General features: G+C 56.3%; 1 protein-coding gene across 5 annotated transcripts in view; it reads right to left on the bottom strand.

The window, feature by feature from the left end:
* ZNF185 (zinc finger protein 185 with LIM domain) overlaps nt 1–20,304 on the bottom strand; it is a 58,770-nt gene that overhangs the window by 24,753 nt on the left and 13,713 nt on the right. For all 5 annotated transcript variants that reach the window (XM_029240922.1, XM_029240921.1, XM_029240923.1 and 2 more), the window contains 12 exons: nt 18,405–18,443; nt 18,223–18,300; nt 17,628–17,693; nt 16,746–16,832; nt 15,940–16,023; nt 15,645–15,686; nt 14,297–14,380; nt 9,778–9,864; nt 6,650–6,754; nt 5,716–5,802; nt 3,677–3,772; nt 2,857–2,946 (listed from right to left, as the gene is read on the bottom strand). In XM_029240922.1, the coding sequence (XP_029096755.1) occupies nt 2,857–2,946; nt 3,677–3,772; nt 5,716–5,802; nt 6,650–6,754; nt 9,778–9,864; nt 14,297–14,380; nt 15,645–15,686; nt 15,940–16,023; nt 16,746–16,832; nt 17,628–17,693; nt 18,223–18,300; nt 18,405–18,443 (945 nt within the window). The remainder of the gene's footprint in view (nt 1–2,856; nt 2,947–3,676; nt 3,773–5,715; nt 5,803–6,649; nt 6,755–9,777; nt 9,865–14,296; nt 14,381–15,644; nt 15,687–15,939; nt 16,024–16,745; nt 16,833–17,627; nt 17,694–18,222; nt 18,301–18,404; nt 18,444–20,304) is intronic.

Raw genomic sequence — 20,304 nt, 5'->3', positions numbered from 1 at the left:
CAGCTCCTGGCCCCGGCCAGCTCTGAAGGCCAGCGCCCAGAGACCACCGACACCAGGGCACCCCGCCAAACAGCCCCTTTGGCTCCTTGCGGGCACCCAGCTCCCTTCCCCTCTCCCGCCTCCGCCGGCACTGCGGCGAGGGTGCACACGTGGTCGGGGGGTCTGCTTCAGCCCCAAGGCCGGTGGAACCACCCACGTCCTCCAGGCCATCGGGGGAAGGGCAGGGAGAGCCCAGGGTGCCCGAGACGGGCGGCCCGGCCCAATTGTGATCCTCGCGCGCCATCTAGCGGCAGGCGCGGGCACGACCGCGGGAGAAGCGCCGCCGAGGCCGCTCACGCCCACGGTAGCCATTTCGCTGTGTGGACGGTCCCGTTTCCCGACGCACACCGGACCAAGCTCGCGGCTGCAGGAAATGGCGGCGAGCGCAGGCGCACACTCGCTGAACGCAAACGCGCACCCTCCCGGGGCACGCACGCGCAGGCGCACACAGGACGAGCTCACGCTGGTCTAGACCCAAAAGCGTGCAGGCATGCGCGAGTCGGGGACGCACGCACAGACGCACACGTTCTGTGACGGCGCGCGTGCGCAGGCGCACACTTCTGTGCCGGTGCGCGTGCACAGGCGTACAGTGTGTGCCGGCGCGCGTGGGCAATCACATTGCGTGCTGGCGCGCGTGCGCAGGCGCACACGTGCGTGCCGGCGCGCGTGGGCGCTCACATTGCGTGCCGGCGCGCGTGCTCAGGCGCAAACGTTGTGTCCCGGCGCGCGTGCGCAGGCGTACATGTTCGTGCAGGCGCTCGTGCGCAAGCGCACACGTTCTGTGCCGGCTGCGCAGCTCCCCGCAGAGCAGGTGGGGACTCTGTCCACCTTTTTTTCTTCCCATTGCAGAATCTCCTGGCCTCCCATGACATCCTGACAGCTCTAGGACAGAGTTTGTCAGCCTCACCATTATTGACATTTTGGGCTCGATAACTGGTGGGAGCTGTCCTCTGCACTGTAGGGCGCTGGGCAGCATCCCTGGTCTCCACCGTTCGCCGGTTGTGGCAACCAACAGTGTCTTCAGACATTGCCAAGTGACTCTTGGGGGGTTGGAGGTGGGGGAGATGCCCCTGTTTCAGAACCACTACCCTAGAACAATTGAATCTAAATCGCTCTGCGTGGGTCACAGGATACTTAAAAAAAAAAAACCACTTCTCAGGTGATTATCAAGTGCAGCCAGAGTTGTGAAACACTGATCAAGAAAGTTTGTTTTGATTTTGCGAACTTTTAATCAGAGAGAATTAGTTCTAAGCCTGGGCTCTACAGTTAGCCAGATCTGAGCTCTATTCCTAACTTTGCTCTTCATAGGAGCCCACCTTTTCCTCCACTGTCAAACTGCGTAATAAGAAGCCAGATCCTTCCCCAGGTTTGGGGAATGTTACACGCGATTGTGCAGATGGCATGCTGTACACATTAACCACCTGACAGTTACTGGTTCTGGGTCTTGAGAATAGGCTCCAAAGAACAGAGTTCATAAACTAGCTTTTCAAAGTTTTTCCTGGGGTTTTTCTTAGAACCTCTTCAGTTGCGACTCAGCTCTGCCATTTGGAATCCCTTGACAAGTCAGTTAACATTTCTATGCCTCAGTTTCCCCATCTTATCAATTTCACAGGATTGCTGGCAAGAGTAAAGCACCTGGCAGAGCGCACTATAGGTGTCAGTTTTTGTTTTCACTCTGTTAATTGTCAGGGCAATTTGAAACAAAAAAGTCACATAATAGGGCCTCATACCTTAGAGATCCATTACCCACCCCACCCCCAGCATCACAGTTTATGTAGGGGTGACAAATGTAAAAACGTAGCTGTAATGTGGTGTGAAATTGCAAACATTCACTCACTTCTTAAACACCTAAATCAGACCGTGTTCCTCTCTGGCTTAAAACTTGAAAGAAGATCCAATCTCCCTCTCATGGCTTTTACCAGGGCACGGTTCCATCTATGGTCCCCCTCACCGGGTAGGCTACTTTATGCTTTGGAACTGCTAAGCGTGTTCCCGAAGCAGGGTTTTAAGTCTGTGTTTCCCTATCTGCAGCTCTTTACTCCTTGCTCTTCCTAGAGTTGTTGGTTCCTCCACTCATCTAAGTAGTACCCTCCTCACCACCATTACTCTCTATCTTAGCACCCCGGCTATTTCTTTCAAAGCACTGTTCTTCCCAGGAGTCACAGAGACCTGACTTCCAGTCCTTTGTTATTCATTATAGTTAGGCACAAAGCTCACATGATTGTGGGGAGGGCCGTATGAGACACTGAGTACAGGGCTGTGCACACAGTAGGCGCCCCAAAGTGAAGTAGCTGTGGTGATTATTAACGATATCTGATAGAAAAGGCCAATCAGCCCCTGCCTACCTTGACAAACCTCATGTTCCACGCTTAGCTACTTACAGTGTCCAGTAAACACCAGGTTATTTGGAGTCCTTTGTACATCCTGTACCCTTTGCTTGGAGAACTCCTATTCACCTTTCAAGATTCAGCTCAAAAGTCACCTCTCCCATGAGGCTGTCCTGGGGCCCCCTTCCCCTGTTCCAGTCTGGACCAGGTTTTGCCCCCCATTAGCCCTGTCCGATTTGTCTGTGTACTCGTCTCCAGCACAGAGCAGGTGCCTTCCAAGTAGTTGCTGACTGAAAGAGTGGTCGACTTCCTGACTATGGAGGACTTCCTGGCAGAGGCCAGAGGTTTCCAGCTGGGGCTTCAGCCCTCGCCACGTCCCTTGGGCCAGCTCACGGGCCTCACTGGCCTCACCTTCCCAGCCAAAGGCTAATGTACACTTGAGCCGCCTCTCTCCACCGCACGAGCTCAGCACTGTTAGCTGATGCCTTACCCCTTTGGGTCCGTCTCCATGTCCTCCAGGTGTGCCGGGCTGTTGCTCTTCCTGCCAGCCAGGACAGCAGAGGCAGAAGTGGCACCAGAGCTGAAGGAGGAAGCACACAGACCTTCTGAAGCCTCAGACCAAAGGAGACTTGGAGCCCAGGTCTTCCCCTTCCCAGCTGCATTCTCACAGGAAAGGAGGACCTACATCTGGCCGTGACCAGCTTGGAATTCCTGGGGAAGTGTCCTCCTAGTTTGGGGTTCCAGCATCCTTGCATGACCTACACCTCCCGGGGCTCTGTGGGAATCTAGAACGATCGTTCCTTACTAAATGTTGCACACACCCACAGCAAAATGGCCACTTCCCACTGGTGGATTGGTAGAGGAAATAGGGCAGAAACCTGCAGCCTGGGAATGCACAACCTCCTCCCATTGCACCTTTGCACCTCTCCAGCCACCTCCACACGCTCCCTGGGGCTGAGTCCGCTGCTGCCGGCTGGCTGTCCCTGGGACTCTTCCCACCGACTTCTCCTAGCAGGGTCTCTTCCCAAGCTACACTTCTCAATGCCCTCTTCTCTGCCACCTCAGCTTGGGTCCCTCTGGGTAGGTGCTGAGTTGTCTGGGTCCCCTGACTTATCACCTGTACCCACTCCTCCACTGCCCCTGGTGGGTGGGTTCGCCTCCCAGCCTTCTCTGTCCTGCAGTGATCACCTGATGTGAAGATGCCATGGAGCTGAGAGGTTCAAGGGGGACCCTGGGGTGCTGGACGTGAGGATGAAGCCTAAGGCCGTCTGGCAATGGGATTGGTCATTGAGCAGTTGCCCCACCCTTACCTGGTGGCTGCTGGTCCGGGCTTATGAGGCTGCGAGTTGGCACTGGGCACCTCCTGATCATCCAGCAGAGGGGTAAAGACAGCAGGTGAGCACAGCCTGTGGAAGGAGGCCAAGCCCGGTCTTGGTTCAGGACTTTGCGTCTTTATGTCTACACCCCCCGAGAGGGTGGCTTCTGTTCCCAACAGATGATGGGCACTAAGGAGTTCCTCAAATGGATGCTTGGAGTACAGTACTCCCTCACACCCCACAGCTGAGTGACGCCAGGACAGCGTGGCCTCGTGGTCAAGTGCACACTCCCGGGGGGCACATTACTCTGACTCAAATCACAGCTTTATTAAGCTTCTGGCTACGTGACCTTGGGCACATCAACTGACCTCTTGGGGCCTCAGTTGGATCATCAGTGAAATGGGGTGACAACTGTGTCTGCCCCATACATTTTCTGAGAAGAGTAAATGAGTCAATAGATGCCAAGTACTTAGAAAAATGCCTGGGCCCCAACATGTGCTAAAGTGCTCCTGTGATTATCACTGGGCCCTGTGGCCGTTTGTAGAAGCAGCAACCCTTTGCAGTCCGTCTGTGCCCGTCAACTTGATACAGATTCAGTGGGTGCTGTGTTATGCATGCAGCCTTCCCAGGTATAGGCTGAGTTCCATGTCTCTCTGTGACTCACAGCATGCCGAGCAGTTACCTGTGCGAGCCTGCACCCTCCACTTGAATAGCATGCGTGTTAAGAGTTCCTCATGTTTGTTTCCACACCCACTTACACCAGTTGCACTTGCAACCATAATCACTGAATTCAATTATTAAGTAAACTCATAAAAATGAATGGAAAAGGAGAGTGGGTGTTTTTTTTTCATGACAAACAACCGTTTCTTTGCAAAGACTATAAAAGCAAGTCTCTTAAAAATCATTGTCTATAGAAGAGACAATGTAAAAGACTGTTAAAAGTCATAAAAGTCTAGAAGATATTAAGATAATTTTGCAAGTTAATATGAGCTTTGGCTTCATTTTAAGGAAACAATGCAGAAAGCAAAGACTTCACTTTTGCGAGGGGGCAGAGGCAAGAAGGATGTTCTGGCCCAGTCATGTTGGACCGGAGAATGGAGTCAACCTGCAGGACCGTGCTGGCCGGCACCGTGATGCAGGCCGCGGGTGTCGGGCTCTTCCACAGTCCTCCCCACTAGCGGGAGCTCAGAGAACCGAGGCCCCGGCCCCGTGGCGTTTCCCGGCACCGGCTGAGGCACAGCGGGCAGACGCTGGGGCCTGTCATCCTCTTCCCATGTTGGCTTGTGCTCCTGATTTGGAAGTCGGGCCTTGGCGGTCCAGGCATCAGTTGCAAACTAGTAAAGTTAGGGCAAGGGGCTCCCGGTGGGCTTGGGCGAGTAGGGGCAGCTGAGAGGGCCAGTTGGGAAAGCGGAGATTCTCTCCTCGGCCAGACTGCTGTAGGGCAGGGGTGCCGGCTGGCAGCGTGCCTTGGTGGCTCTCTGTAGACACCGGCTTCACCATTCCTCCCTGGCCATCTGTTCTGAACCATAAGGGCTCTAGCACAGCTTGCAGCTGAATTATCTGTGCCAACATCTGTACACCTAACCTTTGTCCCCAGGGATGAGTCATGCTTGGTTTGGAACCACCTGGGGACAAGTGGGACCTTGCCACTCCGCATATCACCTGAGAAAATGGCCCCTGACTCTACCCAGGTCCGAGAAGTCAGAGCCCAGCTAGACACGCTTGCCTCCTACTTTGTCTCACTGTGGCCACTGCTTTTCCGCTCACTGAACTTGAGAGCAGAGCTGGCCAGAGGAGGAAGGTGGAGGAGGCTCTGGGGCTTCTGGAAGGGATGACGTAAATCTCAGAAGTGGAAAGTCCGGGGACAAAGGATGTGCTGGCGGCGGGAGTGCCAGAGATGGGAGAAGCAGTAGACGGGACTATGGGAAATGACCAGTGCCCCACCCCCAGGAGCCCAAGCAGCTGTGGCGACTTGACCAGGAACAGGAGAGAATCAACAACTTGGGGCCACGGGCCTCCCTCAGGTAGCTCACCCTCCTCTCCCAGAGCTGATGTCTGCTCCAGCCAAGCCTTCAGGTGTGGAGCCCATGGCTCCGGATCCCACGCTGCCATCACTTGATCTGTTGTGGGAAGAGAAACATTTGCTGGCTGATTGGGTTTCCATTGAATGTAACTCATATGTCCTGAGAGTGGGCGCCTTCAGCGGCCACCCTGCACTGCTCCAACTGAAGCCAAGCTGATATCAGCAATATTTCTGCCTTTTTTCCTAACTTGATGGGCTGGGAGCAAAAGTGGAGCCAAGAAACAGAGCCCAGGGCTGAGACAGGCTCCCCGAACAATCCTGGGTCCCCTTCCCTCATTCCAGTGCTGGGGTTCCACAGGGCCTAGGGCTGCGCACTAAGAAGACAGTGGCCGGCAGACAAGGCTGTGGGCTCTTATCCATTACTTCCTGTTCAGGAAGTGCCCAACTGTGAGCGACTAGTCACCATCCCCAGGCTCCCCTGGTCTGGCTTGAAGGACAGGTCAGTGGGATGGCTGTGGGGTGGCTGGCGCACAAGCAGCCCCTCTGGACTCAGCATCCCCGGCTATCATTCTGCCTCCTATCCCTGCACCCCCTCCGCATCTCCCTTCGCCTACAGGCCACCCTGGAAGGCCCCGTTAGATCCTCTGCTGGGGTCCACGAATCCTTTGGTCACTGACTTCCTGAAACCTCCCGCTTGGCGGCCTTGCTGGCCTAGAGTTTTGTCCTCCTCTGCAGCTGGCTCCCTGAGGAATCTTGGCAGGGGCCTGCCCTTCTCCAGGCCTCATGCATTCCTTCATTCATTCTTTCAGCAGATATTCATTGAGGACCTGCACTGCCCCCGACACCGGGGACACAGTGAAGAATGGGACAGTCCTGGTCCCAGCTCCATCCACTGACCTTGGATGGGGGGGCCACATGGGCTCCGTGTCCCTGCACTGAGTTACCTTTCAGAGTCTGCACCAAGGCCCTTGAAGGCCCTTTCACCAGTCAAGTCTCTCTTGGGCTCTCTGGGGTTGGGGGCTTCGTTGTCTTTGGAGCCTGGGGAAGACCTATGGTAGAAAGAAACATAAGTTAACTACCCATCAGCCAACCATACTTAGGTGGGGGCAGTTACCTCATCCCCAAATGCCGGCTTTCTCCAAAGAGCGCAAAGCCTGACATTGCAGGATTGGCTAATTATCAAAATCTACCAACAGCTGCTGTTGACCGAGGGTCAGACCCCATTCTCATGACTCTGAATGCATTAGCTCTCCACATCAACCCCACAACATGGTCACTGTTCTTATCCATGCCCACTTTCCAGATGAGCAAACTGAGGCACAGAGAGCCTGGAGTGACTTGCCCCGAGTTCCACAAGTAACAAGGGGAAAAGCTGAGATTTGAACCCAAGCAGTCTGACTTCAGAGTTCCAGACTATAATCTTCTACGGTGTAAGACTGATCCTAACCCCTGATTCAAACTCCCTCTATTCTCTCTGAGGTCATCAGGGAGCCTCATGGTGTCAAACCCAACAGAGACACTCCCATCATTCTCACCATTCAGGACCACTGACCCAGTGGGCCACTCCCGCCTTCTCTCCCCCATCCGTCCGTCATGACTCTGTGTCACTGGCTTAAATGTTGGTGTTCCTGGCATCCCTCTCCATCTGAATGCTCTGCTCCCATGGCGTCAACTGTCATTCTTCAGCCAATGACGTCTGCCTGTTCCCACCTCTCCTCTGTGCTCTGACCCGTACCCTCACTGCTTCCGGGACTGGCCCTCAGGCACCGCACCCTCAACATGGCCAGAACTGACCACCCTCACCAGCTGCCCTCAGGGGAATGACCAGGCAGCTGCCACCTCCACGATACTATCTCTGCTCAGTTTGCTGGCTCCTCTCTCCTCGAGTCCCTTGACTTTGTACCCCATGTAAATATCGACGTTGAACCCCATTATTTCTGCTCTCATCCCTCTGCACAGAACATGGAAATCTCTTGAGCCCTGATCTCTCTGCCAAAGCTCAACCAGAAACCTTCAAAAGCCTCCTGGTAATTTGCATTTGGATGCCTACAAATAAACTCATCATATAGTCATTTGTAAAGTACTAAGTATTTATAGCACCCCTTCCTGCCCCCTCCCCTTAGTTCCCACTACTGTAGTGACTTACGGAGCAAAAAGCGCAGGGAGGGAGTCAGGCAGTGGGGTGGGAGTCATGGATCTGCCTACTCTTGGCCGTGTGGCTTTGAGGAAGTTACTTAAGCATTCATGGTCTCAGTTTCCTCATCTGTAAAATGGGCATAGTGATTGCATCTACATCCTGCATGGGGACACGTGTTAGGTTGTTTGGGACAGGGCAGGGCTTAGTGAATTCTAGCTTTCCCTCTTTCTTCCTTTTCTCCAACATGACTTTCCTGTTGGAAAGTGGGGGAGGGGTGCTCCAGAGGATCTCCAAGGGCTGTTATAGCTTTGTCACTCCCAGACAAAATGCCAGAGGCCTTATGGGTTGTGGAGGCCTTATGGGGCACACAGCACAGACCTTCCTGAGAGACAGCCTGGCTTCCTGCTGCATCTCTCAGGGAAACCAGTGAAGCAGCTTCCAGTGTTGCCTTATTAAAGACGTTGTCACACTGGGTGATTCTCAATCATTCCAGCAATAAATGCTCCTGCAGTCCTGTTCTGGGCCAGCCAGGCCTTGAGCTCTCCAGGAGCTTGGAGTCCTTGGGGCAGAGCCATCTGTGAGTGGACAACTGTGACTCCGTGTGGAACACTCTCTGGTGGAGGGATGAACACAGCGCTGTATGAGCTCAGCGCGGAAAGCCCCTCACAGGCGCTGCCTCAGAAAGAAACACAAGTAAAGGAGGTGCTACAAAGGGGAGACATCTGAGCTGAGACTGAAAAATGCAGATGGGAAAGGGCATCCTACAGCCTGCACAGACGAATGGGGCTGGGGGAGGCTGGTGGGGAGAGCCCAGGGAGGAAGGGTGTATGAGGGGATCCTGGGGAGGGGGTGGATGAGCCCCGCCGGGCAAGGTAGAGAGTTCAGGCTGCGGAGCCTAAAGGGGAGGGGGAATTGCAGGGTTTTCCCCCAGGGACTGGCATAGGACTACTGCTGCCCTTTAGAAATGGCACCCAGGTAGGAATATGAAGGAGATTCTGGGATGGAGCAAGTGATGAAGGAGGCCTGGCCCCAGGGGAAAGGCACTAGGGACAGAAATATCTCTAAAATAGAATGGACAGGACTCAGTGCCCGACTGCGGCGAGGGTGTAGAGAGGGAGGGGCCAGTGAAGACAGTCAACGGCCCCAGAGATCGGAGCTCCCACCGCCCCAAGGATTAGCCTGGGCTTATGCTCTGGCCTCCCTCCCCAGACGCTGGCTTCACAGGCTGGGGTCCCAGTCTGTCGGCTTCACTGCTGTGAGCTGGGTGAGTAGCTAAATGATCAGGAGTCAGAGCCCCTCCGGGAACAAGCGGCCCCTCCCTGCTCGCATCTCCCTTTGCCCCCACCCAAGCTTCCCTGGGGCCCAGCTCCCAGCCCCCCGAACCCTGCCTGCATGTTACCTGACTGTCTGCCCCCTACCTTGGGGCAGGGGCTGGGCCTGCCGTGCTCCCTGCTGGTTGTGCCCCCCCGACCCCCTCCCCTGTCCCTTGAACTGTCAATGCTGACCTAGTGACCCTGCCCTGTTCCTGGTGCCTCCCCCCGCCACAGCTGCTTCAGTGGCTTCATGGGGCTCTGCAAAGCCCAGATCTCCACCCAGCACGGCTGGCTGCTCCCATCCACAGGGCCCAGCAGGGTGAACCATCACTTCCAGGGGCTCCTGGCACACGCTCAGCGTCTCACTTGTGTCTGCATCTGCCTCCCCCAACTTCAGCGGGGGGTGGCTGCCGCTGGGTCCCCAGGGCCGGGTCTGGTCTCCCATGGACCAAGTGCTCGCTCCCCAGGACTTGTGGAGTGAGATGGGATGGGGGCAGAGAACCCAGGTGGCTCATGCCTCCCACCAACCAGCCCCCAGGCCTCATCGCTTGCACCCTGACCCTGCTGCCCCCAACTCTAGAATCGTGTGTAAGGAGCCCAGGCAGCAGCAGGGCCCCTGTACCTCATTTCTTCCAGGTCTGGGGCCACCAGGCGGAGTCCCGCCCCGGGTGTTGTGATCTGCAGGCGGACAGTCTCCTCACCTCTTGCGCTGTGACCAAAGGAGAGCGTCAGAGAGTCGGTGGTAAGAAAGGCCTCCGCTTCTCCATCTGTGCTGGGGATCCAAGGGTGTCCTCTCTGAGGAGCCTCCTGGCTAGTGCAGTGGGACACCCAGACCCATTGCCTTCCCCCCTCCCCCTTGTTTTTTCTCTCTTGTCTCCTCTTTGGGCTGAGCTCGGGCCACTGACCTCCAGGTCCCAGAGGAAAGGCATTGGAGGACCCCCTCACCAGTCTCCCATCCTCGACCCCAGCCCCCTTCAGACCGTGCTGCTGATCAGTTGCAGAGGTGCGCCCTGCCCGTGGCCGCACTGCAGCATCCAAAGTGGCTATTTGTGAGTTCAGGGGCTGATGGGAACGGGTGATGAACAAAATGCCCAGGAAACCTACAGACCGAATTTGGAGTGAGAGCCAGTGGAAGGGGCATGTGGGAGACTCAGGGGATGAAGGTCAGAGAGAAGATGCCGGTGAGCTTGAGACCAGGGAGGATCAGACAGTCTCAGCCCCCAGAGGGTCCCTTTGAGGGTTCCTGCGCTCAGAGGCTGGTCCGAGGGTGACTGCACACAGCCCTCCAGTTCCAGTGTTTTGGGGCCCCCACTGCAGCTCCTGACGCCCAGCAGGAATCGGGCCGTGGTGATGGCTAGGGCTGGAGAGAATCTAGAACTCCCTGGCTTTCTGGGGTTCCCCCTCACTCCAAACCACACCTACCCAGGTCCACATCACAGACACTCACTCTTTCCTTTGGTTGCACCTGGCCACTGGGCTACAGATGGGGGTGAGCCCCAGGTCTGCCTTGGTGAAGCCCCAGCCCAGCAGGGGGCAAGATGAGGGCTGAGTGGCATGGGCTGTGCACAAATCCAGCCCCAAAGGCACCCGAAAAGCTCCATGGAGGAGTAGGCCAGCCCAGGCCAACTGCGGGCATATAAGGGTAGGAGGTGGAGGCTGGCGGGGGACTTAAAAGCAGAGACCAGATTGAGTGCGGCAAAGGGAAGCCACAAGATGGGCTTGAAGTGGGGATTCGGGGTGGGTCTTGAGATGATCAGCCTAGCACGTTAGAAAGGACACTCTGGGGTCCCAAGAGGAGGAGGGGTGGGGGGTACAGGGTGGAGACAGGGACTTGAGTCGTCCGAGTAGTCCCCCTGGAGTTGACCGTGGCATCTGGCTCCAACCTAGACTAGGAGCTCGTGGAGGCCAGGTCAGTGGGCTGCTCATCTCTGCCCCTCCTGGACACTGCAGATGACCAGAGGAAATGGAAGGGCTGCCAGAGACAGGGCCTCTCTGCACATGAAAGACCAGCGAGGGCCTGGTGCACGCAGGTAGCTCTGATCTGCGCCTGTCTCCGTGATAACCACGAAGACAGCGTAAAGCCCCGGGCTGCTGTCGCTACTCTGTCCCATCTAAAGCACATGGTGCCAGGGAACAAGGACACGTCCCACTTGGGGACGTCACGGGCAAGTAAAGCATACCTTCTCCCTGGCATTTCTAGCTATGTCAGAGAGGAAATAGGGACCCCAGCTGGCGCCTGTCCCTCAGCACCTTGCCCCTGAGCGATTTCTTCTCAAAGGCCCAGCTCAAATGGCACCTCTTCCAGGGGTGAACCTCTTACAGGTTGCATTGTGTCCCCGCTAAAAGATATGCTGAAGTCCTAACCCAGGTATCTGGGTGAACGTGACCTTATTTGGAAATAGGGTCTCTGCGGAGGTAATTAGTTAAGATAAGGTTGTACTGCAGTAGGATACATCCTAATCCAATATGACCGGCGTCCTTACAGAAAGGGGACATTTGAACACAGACACACAGAGGGAAGACAGCCACGTGATGATAGAAGCAGAGGTTGGAGGGATGCATCTACAAGCTAAGAGGCGCCAAGGGTTGACTGCACTACCAGAAGCTGAGAGAAAGGCCTGGAACAGATTCTACCCCAGAGCCCTCGGAGGAGCACACGGCCCTGCTGACACCTTCCTTCATTTAACTTCTGGCCTCTAGAGCTGTGGAAGGACAACTTTCTGTTGTTTAATCCACCCGGTTTCTGGTACCTTGTCACGGAAGCCCCAGCAAATTCATACAGAGGCAGTAGCTCCTTTTCAGGCACCCACAGCGGCATTTCCCTCTGAGACCAGCAGGTGCCGATGTTGGTCTCTCAATTTGTTGAAGGGCCCAGCAAATCAGGAAGCGCCCAACCACACCAGCACCCAGGCAATGTGCAAAGGGCTTTATGTGTACTATCTCATATGGGATTTGGGACGGTCTCTGGAGGTACGTATCACTGCTCCCTATTTCACACGTGAGGACACTGGGGCACAGAGAGGTAAAGTGACTTACTCAAGGTCACACAGCCAGTACAGGGCAATGCCAGGCTTTTGCCTTGTGCCAGAAGCTGTGCTCTTACTCACTGCTCCTCAGCCCCTCTGCCAGGCAGCATGTTGGGGCCCAGCCTCCAGGCCCCACCTTGATCAGGTGGGGCAGAGAGCCAAGAAAGCCTGAGCGGCGCTGTGATGGGGCAGCAGCCAGGCCTGGGGCTCTCACACAGGCCAGTTTCTCTGACAGAAGGTATCTGAGTGAGCTCAGTTTGGAAGGTGGGGAAATGAGCTGAACCCAAGAAACCAGCCCCATGGCGCCTGGAGGGAGGGCCATTGCCACAGGTGAGCGGTGGAGGGGGGAGGGGAGGGGGCTGATGGTGGAGACAGGAGCTCAGATTTGTACACTTGGTGCTGAGAAGCCTTTGAGGCACCCAGGCAGGTCAGGGGTCCGGAGGAAGACAGGGCATCCTTGTGCGGCGCTCCTTCTGCTCCCCTCTGAAGTCCCTAAAGGGTTTGGTGCCTAGACAGGGGAGCCCCTCCTAGGTGGCTGAGAAGCTGACCTTCAGACCCAAGCCAAGGGGGATGGGGCAGGGACACGCTTGCGGAGGGGCCTGGGGACCAGGCTGTGAAACTCTCCTTTCCTACTTTGCCATAAACCAGCCTCCAGAACTGTGAGACAATACATTTCCATTGTCTGAGCCACCAGTTTGGGGGACTTCGTTATGGCAGCCTGAGCAGGACGGACAGCCATCTTGCTATGACAGCAGGTGACGGGTAGTAAACATCCAAAGGAATATTCTGGAATAAATGTTAAAATGCCTCTCAAATGATAATATAGCACAACCTACTTCCTCCTCCTATGTTCTTTCAGAAGGCATCTGAAACCAACATTAATCGCTTTCTTTTATTCAAAAGAGAAATTAAGGAGAATTCAGAGACGTGCATTGTTTTTGCTGAACTGTGTCCCCTCCAAAATTTATATATTTAAGTCCTAATCCCCAGTGCCTCAGAACGTGAGCTTATTTGGAATAAGGTCGTTGCAGATATAATAAAGATGACGTCATACTTGAGTAGGGTGGCCCTTAATCTAATACGACTAATATCCTCGTAAGAAGAGTAGGTCAGAACACAGACACACAGAGGAAGACCTTGTAAGAGACGCAGGGAGAAGACAGGCGTCTACACGCCAAGGAGAGAGGTCTTAAGGAGAAACCCTGACAACACCTTGATCTTGGACTTGCAGCCTCCATAACTGGGAGACAATAAGTGGGTTATTTGAGTCACCCAGTTTGTGGTACTTTGTTACAGCAGCTCTGGCAAACTAAGCACCCATATTCTATCAATCACCATGTCCCATCAATGCTACCTCGTGAAGAGCTCTCAAATTTTCCTACTTGTTCAAAAGTTCTTAGGGTGTCCTGTCTCCCTCCCGGCACAGAAGAGGTGGCCCCAAGGACCGAGGTCACATACAAATGGTTGTGGGGCTTGAGTCGGGGAGGGGCGTGTGGGACATGCAGTGGCAATTCCAAGACCTGTAACAGCCCCAGAGGCGGTGGCACCGTCGGCAGGACTTAGCATGATTCAGCTCAAAGTACAAGGAGGTATTGATTGCCTTTGGCCTGCAGACAAGAGAGAGCCATTATCTGCCCGGAGACTCTGGGGCTCAGAAATCAGGGCAAATCAGAGCCCCACCTGGAGTGAGATTACCCACGCTCAGCCTGTCCCTGCCCTGTCACCCCGCTGCCAGACCCTCCCACCTGATGGCCTCAGAGGCCAGAGCCAGTTCTTGGCACCCACCTGAGAATAGCAGGGCTAGTGCCCTGGCCACAGACCCCCTCACATCCCACAGCTGGTACTTTTCCTCGGGATGCTGCGGCTGCCACTGGACTCAGTGTTGGAAGGGTTAAGTTGACACAGATAAGCACCAAACAGACAAGACTGAAGCACTGTCTCCCAGGAGACCAGGCTGTTTTGCGCCTTTCAACCCCAGGACATCCAGCCAGAGAGGCCCTTACTGATTTCTGGGCCCCATCCTGTCACTGGGCATACAGGGACACTGACCCTGAGGCCCTGTAGGGAGGTGACCTGGCAGTCACCAGCCCTGGGCAGAGATGAGCAATTGATTACCTGCTCGAGCCGGGAGGGGATCGTGCCAGAGCAGGTGGGTCCTGGCTTTTCTTGGAAGGCCCGTCCTCATCCACCACCTCAACCCTTTGGGCAAGAAGAGAAACAGATGCACCGCTATCCTCAGGGCACTTTTGGCCTGCGAAGCTGCCCCGGAGCTTGCAGACCCTGAAGGACATGCTTTCTTTCAGTGGTGTTTATGGCTTAGCAACTCCAGCTTGGGATAAGGGCAGAACACTGGGTTGAATAGCATCCCACCAGAATTCATGTCTTTCTGGAACCTGGGAATGTGATCTTATTTGGAAATAGAGTCTTTGCAATCAATTTGTCATCAAGTTACAATGAGGTCACACTGGGGTAGGGTGAGCCCTAAATCCATGACTGTTGTCCTTATAAGAGGGAAGTTTGGACACAGACACACAGAGAAAAGAAGGTCATGTGATGATGGGGGCAGAGATAGGAGTGATGTGTCTACAAGTCAAGTACTGCCGGCAACAGCCGATGCCGAGAGAGAGGCCTGAGAAGGCTTCTCCCTCACAGCTCCCAGAAGGAACCAAGCCTGCCCACACATTGACCTCAGACTTGTAGCCTCCAGAACTGGGAGACAATCTGTTCCTGGACCTTGTGCCAGTTCCCGCAAAGTGCCGGTTTGTGGTACTCTGATATCGCAGTCCCAGGAACCTCATGCAGCCAGGAGGAGGACAGCATTATTTGGATATCTTCCCTCTCTACCCAGTAGAATACCCCTAAATTTCAACTGGCCAGAAGTTTCTTCCCTCTCCTCACCAAATACTCCCCTTTCCCAGAAGATGTCCTGTCAACTGATGGTGCCATCCCTCCCTCATTCAGCTGGAGTGTCTTGATATCCCGATCATGGCCCATTGAACCCTGTTCACCCTTTAGGGTCCATCTCCAGTGTCATGGTCACTTCCAAGGGCCTGGTCAGGCAGGGGCTCCCAATGACAAGCCTCTGGACTCCAGCCCAATGATCTGTCCTACCAAGGCACTGTCCGGCCCACCCCTGGTAGGGTGGGCAACAGGGCAAAGGGACAACTTTTCTGTAGCCCAGTAGCTACTTTTGCTGCAAAACCCCAGAGGCCTTGGAAACACTAAAGCTCCATCTTGGGTCGGGGGCCAGGTTCTCTCAGCCAAGCTCCTGCCTATGCAGCGTTGGTTGCCAGGGTCTTATGTGCCACCACAGCCACCCACGTGCTTCCTTGGCTTCCAAACAGAAGCCACCAGCCCCTCACAACTCCCTCTACTCAGGGACAGTGACCGCATCCCACCCTGCGCCTGCTCTCCCCACACTCCACCCCTGCCAATGGAAGACCTTCCCTTTGCCGACATTTACCTCTTTGCGATGAACGGGGCCTGTGTCTCCTGGGCAAGGCTGCTGGAAGAAGGCAGAGAGGTGACAAGTTGGGCAGAACCCACAGACAGGTGACATCACTCCCAGCACCTTGCCTACCCTGATGGCGGCAGTCAGACCTCTCAGGTTTCCAGAAAGTAGATCTGAGAGTCCCAGAAGGTCTGGTTAGGAGGGCCCTCTCAACCCGCCCGTCACCAGCCAGAGGAAGACCAGAGCCCTGAAGGGAAAGGAAGTGGCCCAGAGCAGGGAGCGGGTTGGTGGCTGAGCCACAACTCACCTGGCACTCTTCTTGGCCGCCGACAGGACGTAGGAATGCTCCCGGGGAGCTGTCTTCCTCACCACACTGCTGGCAGCCTCTGACCTGGGGTGGCACAGGGAGGGGGCATCTGATGGCATGAGGAGGGGCTTGCTCTGCCAGCCTAGCCAGGCAGCTACTCGGGAGGCAGGGGGAGCTTTAGGGAGCTGCCCGAGACCCCACACCTAGAGGGCGGCAGAGTGGGCAGTCGATGCCCGGCAGCCTGGCTCTGGAGCTCTCGGCTCTTCCCCGGTACCTCCGAGGCCTGGGGACCCCTGCTACTGTTGACTCTGCCCTTAGGACTGCCTGTCTGCTGGGCCTTCAGCGTGGGGGGCTTTGGTGTGTTTCCTAAGTCACGGAGGGGTCAGCAGGTGTTGGGAGTGAGGGCAGGCTGAGCTCGGAGCCGGGCTGCTGCCCAAGCATCCAACCCTCACTTTGGGACAAGGGGCATGGGCACCTCTGGAGCCTGGCCCTGCCCCCAGGCACATACAGGAGGCTTCTCCCAGGGCACCATGCACTGCCTATTTTGGTCCAATTTGCTCAGGAACCTTTTTAACAAACTATAGAAATTCCTCACTACCTAGGTTCTGCCCTCTTAGAAGGTTCATAAGAGGGTCCCCTGGGCTGGCCCAGCACTGAGTGGGTAGTTCTGGGGTTCCAGGAGTGCCACCTGTGCTGGCAGCGACCCTCCAGCCAACAGACCAGCACCGATGCTCCGCATGTGGTGCACCAGGCTTCAGAGACTTGAGCCCCGCCCGGTCCACGGGACGCCCAGCAGGCACCGTTACCTCCGTTTCTGCTCATCAGAAGAGAAGGGCACCTCCTCGTCTTCAGCAGCCCCTGACGCTGAGCTGCGCCTGACGTTGTAGGGTGCCCTGGGGGGGGGTGAAGAAGCTGGCAGTTATGACCCCTCCTCCCTCTACGTCTGCCCCTGCTCCCTGTCACAGGCCGCCCCCCTCAGCGGCTTGGCTTCCTGACTCTGCTCGCGCCGCTTCTTTCTCTTCGAAAGCTACACTTGCTATCTGTCCCTGTTCCAACCCTTACTGTACCCCAGGACCCAGTTCAAGCCTCATCCCTTCTCCAGAAAGATTCCCTAGCTGCTCTGTGTCACTGGATGATGGTGACAAGGGACAAACAATATAAAGACGTGGGGCCCTGGGAATGCAGGCCCTGGGCACACAGGAGAGGGGCTTGGACAGGGGCCACAAGGGGAGCTCCAGAGGGAATCCCAAAGATTTATATCCAAGAAGCAGGCCAGAGTTAGGCACCAAGTGCCCATAGGTGACTGGCTGCCAGGGCCAGCAGCATGCTTGGGCTCACCAGGTGCCAGCCCAGTTCGGCCCAGCCCAGGAAACAGCTAGGGCCATGACCCATGACACTTTCTCCAGACCCACTAGCTCCTTCTACAAGCTTCCTACAGCCCCTGCTTTGCTTCAGATCAGAAGTACAATGTGCACACTGTCCAATTTTCTGGAGCTTGTCAACCTCTGGTGGGTTCCAGGCCACAGTGGCAACTGGCAGGGATGTCAGGCCGACAGGACTTGCACTCCTGGGCTGTGCTCAGACCTGGCTGTGCTCAGAGGCAAGCAGCCAGCTGCCCTCAGCGGGCCCAGGGTTCCGGCTCGTCCTTGGAGGAGGGAACCAAGTTGAGTCTGTGATTGCATACTCACAGCTTCTTGTAATCCTCTGTTGTCATCCTGTAGCCAGAGGAGGAGGGGCGGGGAGGCCCGGCAGCGCTGCAGAGGCAAGGAATTTCTGTGAGTCCACCCGCAGGGCCCTCTTGCTTCCAGATTTGCCTACATGGCCCAGCGGGCATGTGGCAGGTGGACGGGGGTGCTGGCGCCCTTTCCTCTCTGCTCTCAGCCCTGCCAGATACCCAGAACAGCTGTGCAGGGCAGCCCTCTTGTCACAGACAGACTCAGCCACCTTGGTCCTGCTTTTCTGATGAAGCCCAGGTTCAGCCTGGTGCCAGCTCAGCCCGTTGGGAAGAAGGTGGCCTAAAGCACACAGCTCAGTGCAGTTATCAGCGAGTCGGGGCTCCCACCCAGCCTCCTCCCGGTGCCTGTCTCAGTGACCAGGGCCAGTCAGGACTGGCCCAAGGACAAGGGCACTGGTAGTGGTCCAGGGCCTTGCCTTACACAGGAAGAGACCTGCCACCCACCACCCCACCCCCTCAGTGACAGGCAGAGGACTCTCTCTGGCCTGAGCGTGGCCTGGGCCCTCACACCTCTCACGGGCCAACTGGCCAGCACCCTGCGAACACACCGTTTTGGAGCTCCGTTGGCCTTGGGTAAGTGCTGCTGGGGCTGAGACGAGCTGTCTACAGGCTTGGTGAACACTCCCCTGAAAGAGAGCCCGGGAGAAGCAGCACCGTGAGCCCCCCTGGGAGAAGCTGGGGGCAGTGCGGGCGGGCATGGGGAGGTGGGCAGGGTCCTGTGGTCACCTACCGGATGATATAGCCGGTGGGAGCCCTCGTGCTCGGGGGCCTGCCAAGGGAGAAGAAGGGATGGTGTGAAGCCAGGCTGCCCAGTGACGGCAAAGTGGGTTGGCTGCTGGGCGTCCCAGTGCAGGCAGAACGAGGGGAGCGACAGTGGCCAGCTGCTTCCCAAGAAATCCAGCCACGCCTGCACCCCTAGCTGGGCTACCTGTCCTGCTCTGCCTGTCTCCCTCATGCCCCCCAAGAAAGGTACCCCAGGCCGATTCTTCTGGGCCCTGGCTCACAGCAGGTGCCCAGGAAGGGCATTTATACAGAGCTGTCCCCTCCAAAGTCTGGTTTCTCCCTGTTCTGACAGCCCTCCTCACCTCCCCTCTCAGAGCTGACCCAGCTCAGGCTGGAGGCTCTGTGCTCAGAGGTCTGGGGCTGAGGTGATGTCAGGCAGAGCCCCTAACCTGATCTGACGCCCTACTCTGCCCAGCCCCCTCCAGGAAGACTCATGAGGGCAGAGCCCAGGCAGGAGCCAGCCGCCCTTTCCTTCCCGCTCTGCTTGAGCCTCCCTCCCCCAGCCCGTGTGATGCCCACGTCACAAGTCTTGATGGAAGTTTGGGACCGGAGGGCACGGCCAGGGCTTGGTCAGTGCCTGGAAAACATTAGACTCCATGTGCTGGGCACCTTCCGCCTGGGAGGGGGCTCAGAGGACTCGGGTGAGGGGTGTGGCCAGGCAAGAGCTGGTAGTGCTGGGGAAGCAGGGCTGTGAGTTCTGGGATCAGAGGCAGGAGACAAAGACTCGGCAGATGGCTCTTCTGTCCAGGAATAGGGGAGCTTGGGGCTGGAGCAGCTGGGAGGGCAGTGCAGAGCCCCAGTGTTCTCCATCCCCATGGACCCTGTCCTTAACAGGGCATGGCCTCCTGGAGGTGACCAAGTTACAGGAACACTTGGAGTGGAACCCGAGAAAGAAAGGTCACTTATCCCACGTGTTTTCCAAATATACTCCCAAACCAAAGCCCAGGCTGAGAACTGCACCCCCAAAGTAAACATACTCTCCAACGAATAGATTATCTTTGAACTGTGCTCAGGCTCTGGCCAACTGCCACTATCACAATTCGCAATTCTCTCTTTCACGCTCATCTCTCTACTCAGGATGTGCCCGTGTTCCTGGCTAGGATGTCAGTTCCCTGAGGAGAGGGTTGTGTACTCTGTGCCCAACACAGGACCTGGCAGGTAACAGGTGCTGAGTCATTGAGAGATTACGGGCAAGGGCATAGTTGCCGGAGGGAGCCCCTGTGGCTAGCAGTGAACTTGGACCCCTGCCTTCCAGCTGCTGCCACTGCCTGTACCACCACCCCAGGAAGGCACTGGCCCTGCACTCAACTGCTAACTGCTGGCTCTTTGAAGCAAGGATCAAGCCTGAATTGCGTGGTCCCCCTAACCCTAACCCCGCACTTCTCAGGAGTAGTTCCTCCCCATATGGGCAGGATGTGCCCACCCTTCAGAGCCTCCCTGGATGCCATTATGCAAAAGTCCTTGAAATAGAGAGAAGAGCTGGTTCCCCTCGGCCAGCTGTCAAGATATGTCATCTTGAACTTGGGAGACAGTTGGGGCAAGTGTGTGAGTCTCCCCTGGCACTTGGGACGCTGTGCTGATACAACAAAAAAGTGACAAGTAAGCACGTCTTAGAGCTTGCAGAATTTGCATAAAACTGAAGTTGTCCAGACCTGTGGGTATTGCCTTTCTAAAAATGTGCCTGGGGTTCCCTGGTGGCGCAGTGGTTGAGAGTCCGCCTGCCGATGCAGGGGACGCGGGTTCGTGCCCCGGTCCGGGAAGATCCCACATGCTGCGGGGCGGCTGGGCCCGTGAGCCATGGCCGCTGAGCCTGCACGTCCGGAGCCTGTGCTCCGCAACAGGGTAGG

The sequence above is a fragment of the Monodon monoceros genome, unplaced genomic scaffold, assembly GCF_005190385.1.
Source record: "Monodon monoceros isolate NGI ecotype Baffin Bay Population unplaced genomic scaffold, NGI_Narwhal_1 Super_Scaffold_22, whole genome shotgun sequence".
Taxonomy (NCBI): Eukaryota; Metazoa; Chordata; class Mammalia; order Artiodactyla; family Monodontidae; genus Monodon; species Monodon monoceros.
The sequence above is the reverse complement of the archived record's forward strand: the minus strand, read 5'-3'. Positions and strand labels throughout refer to the sequence as shown.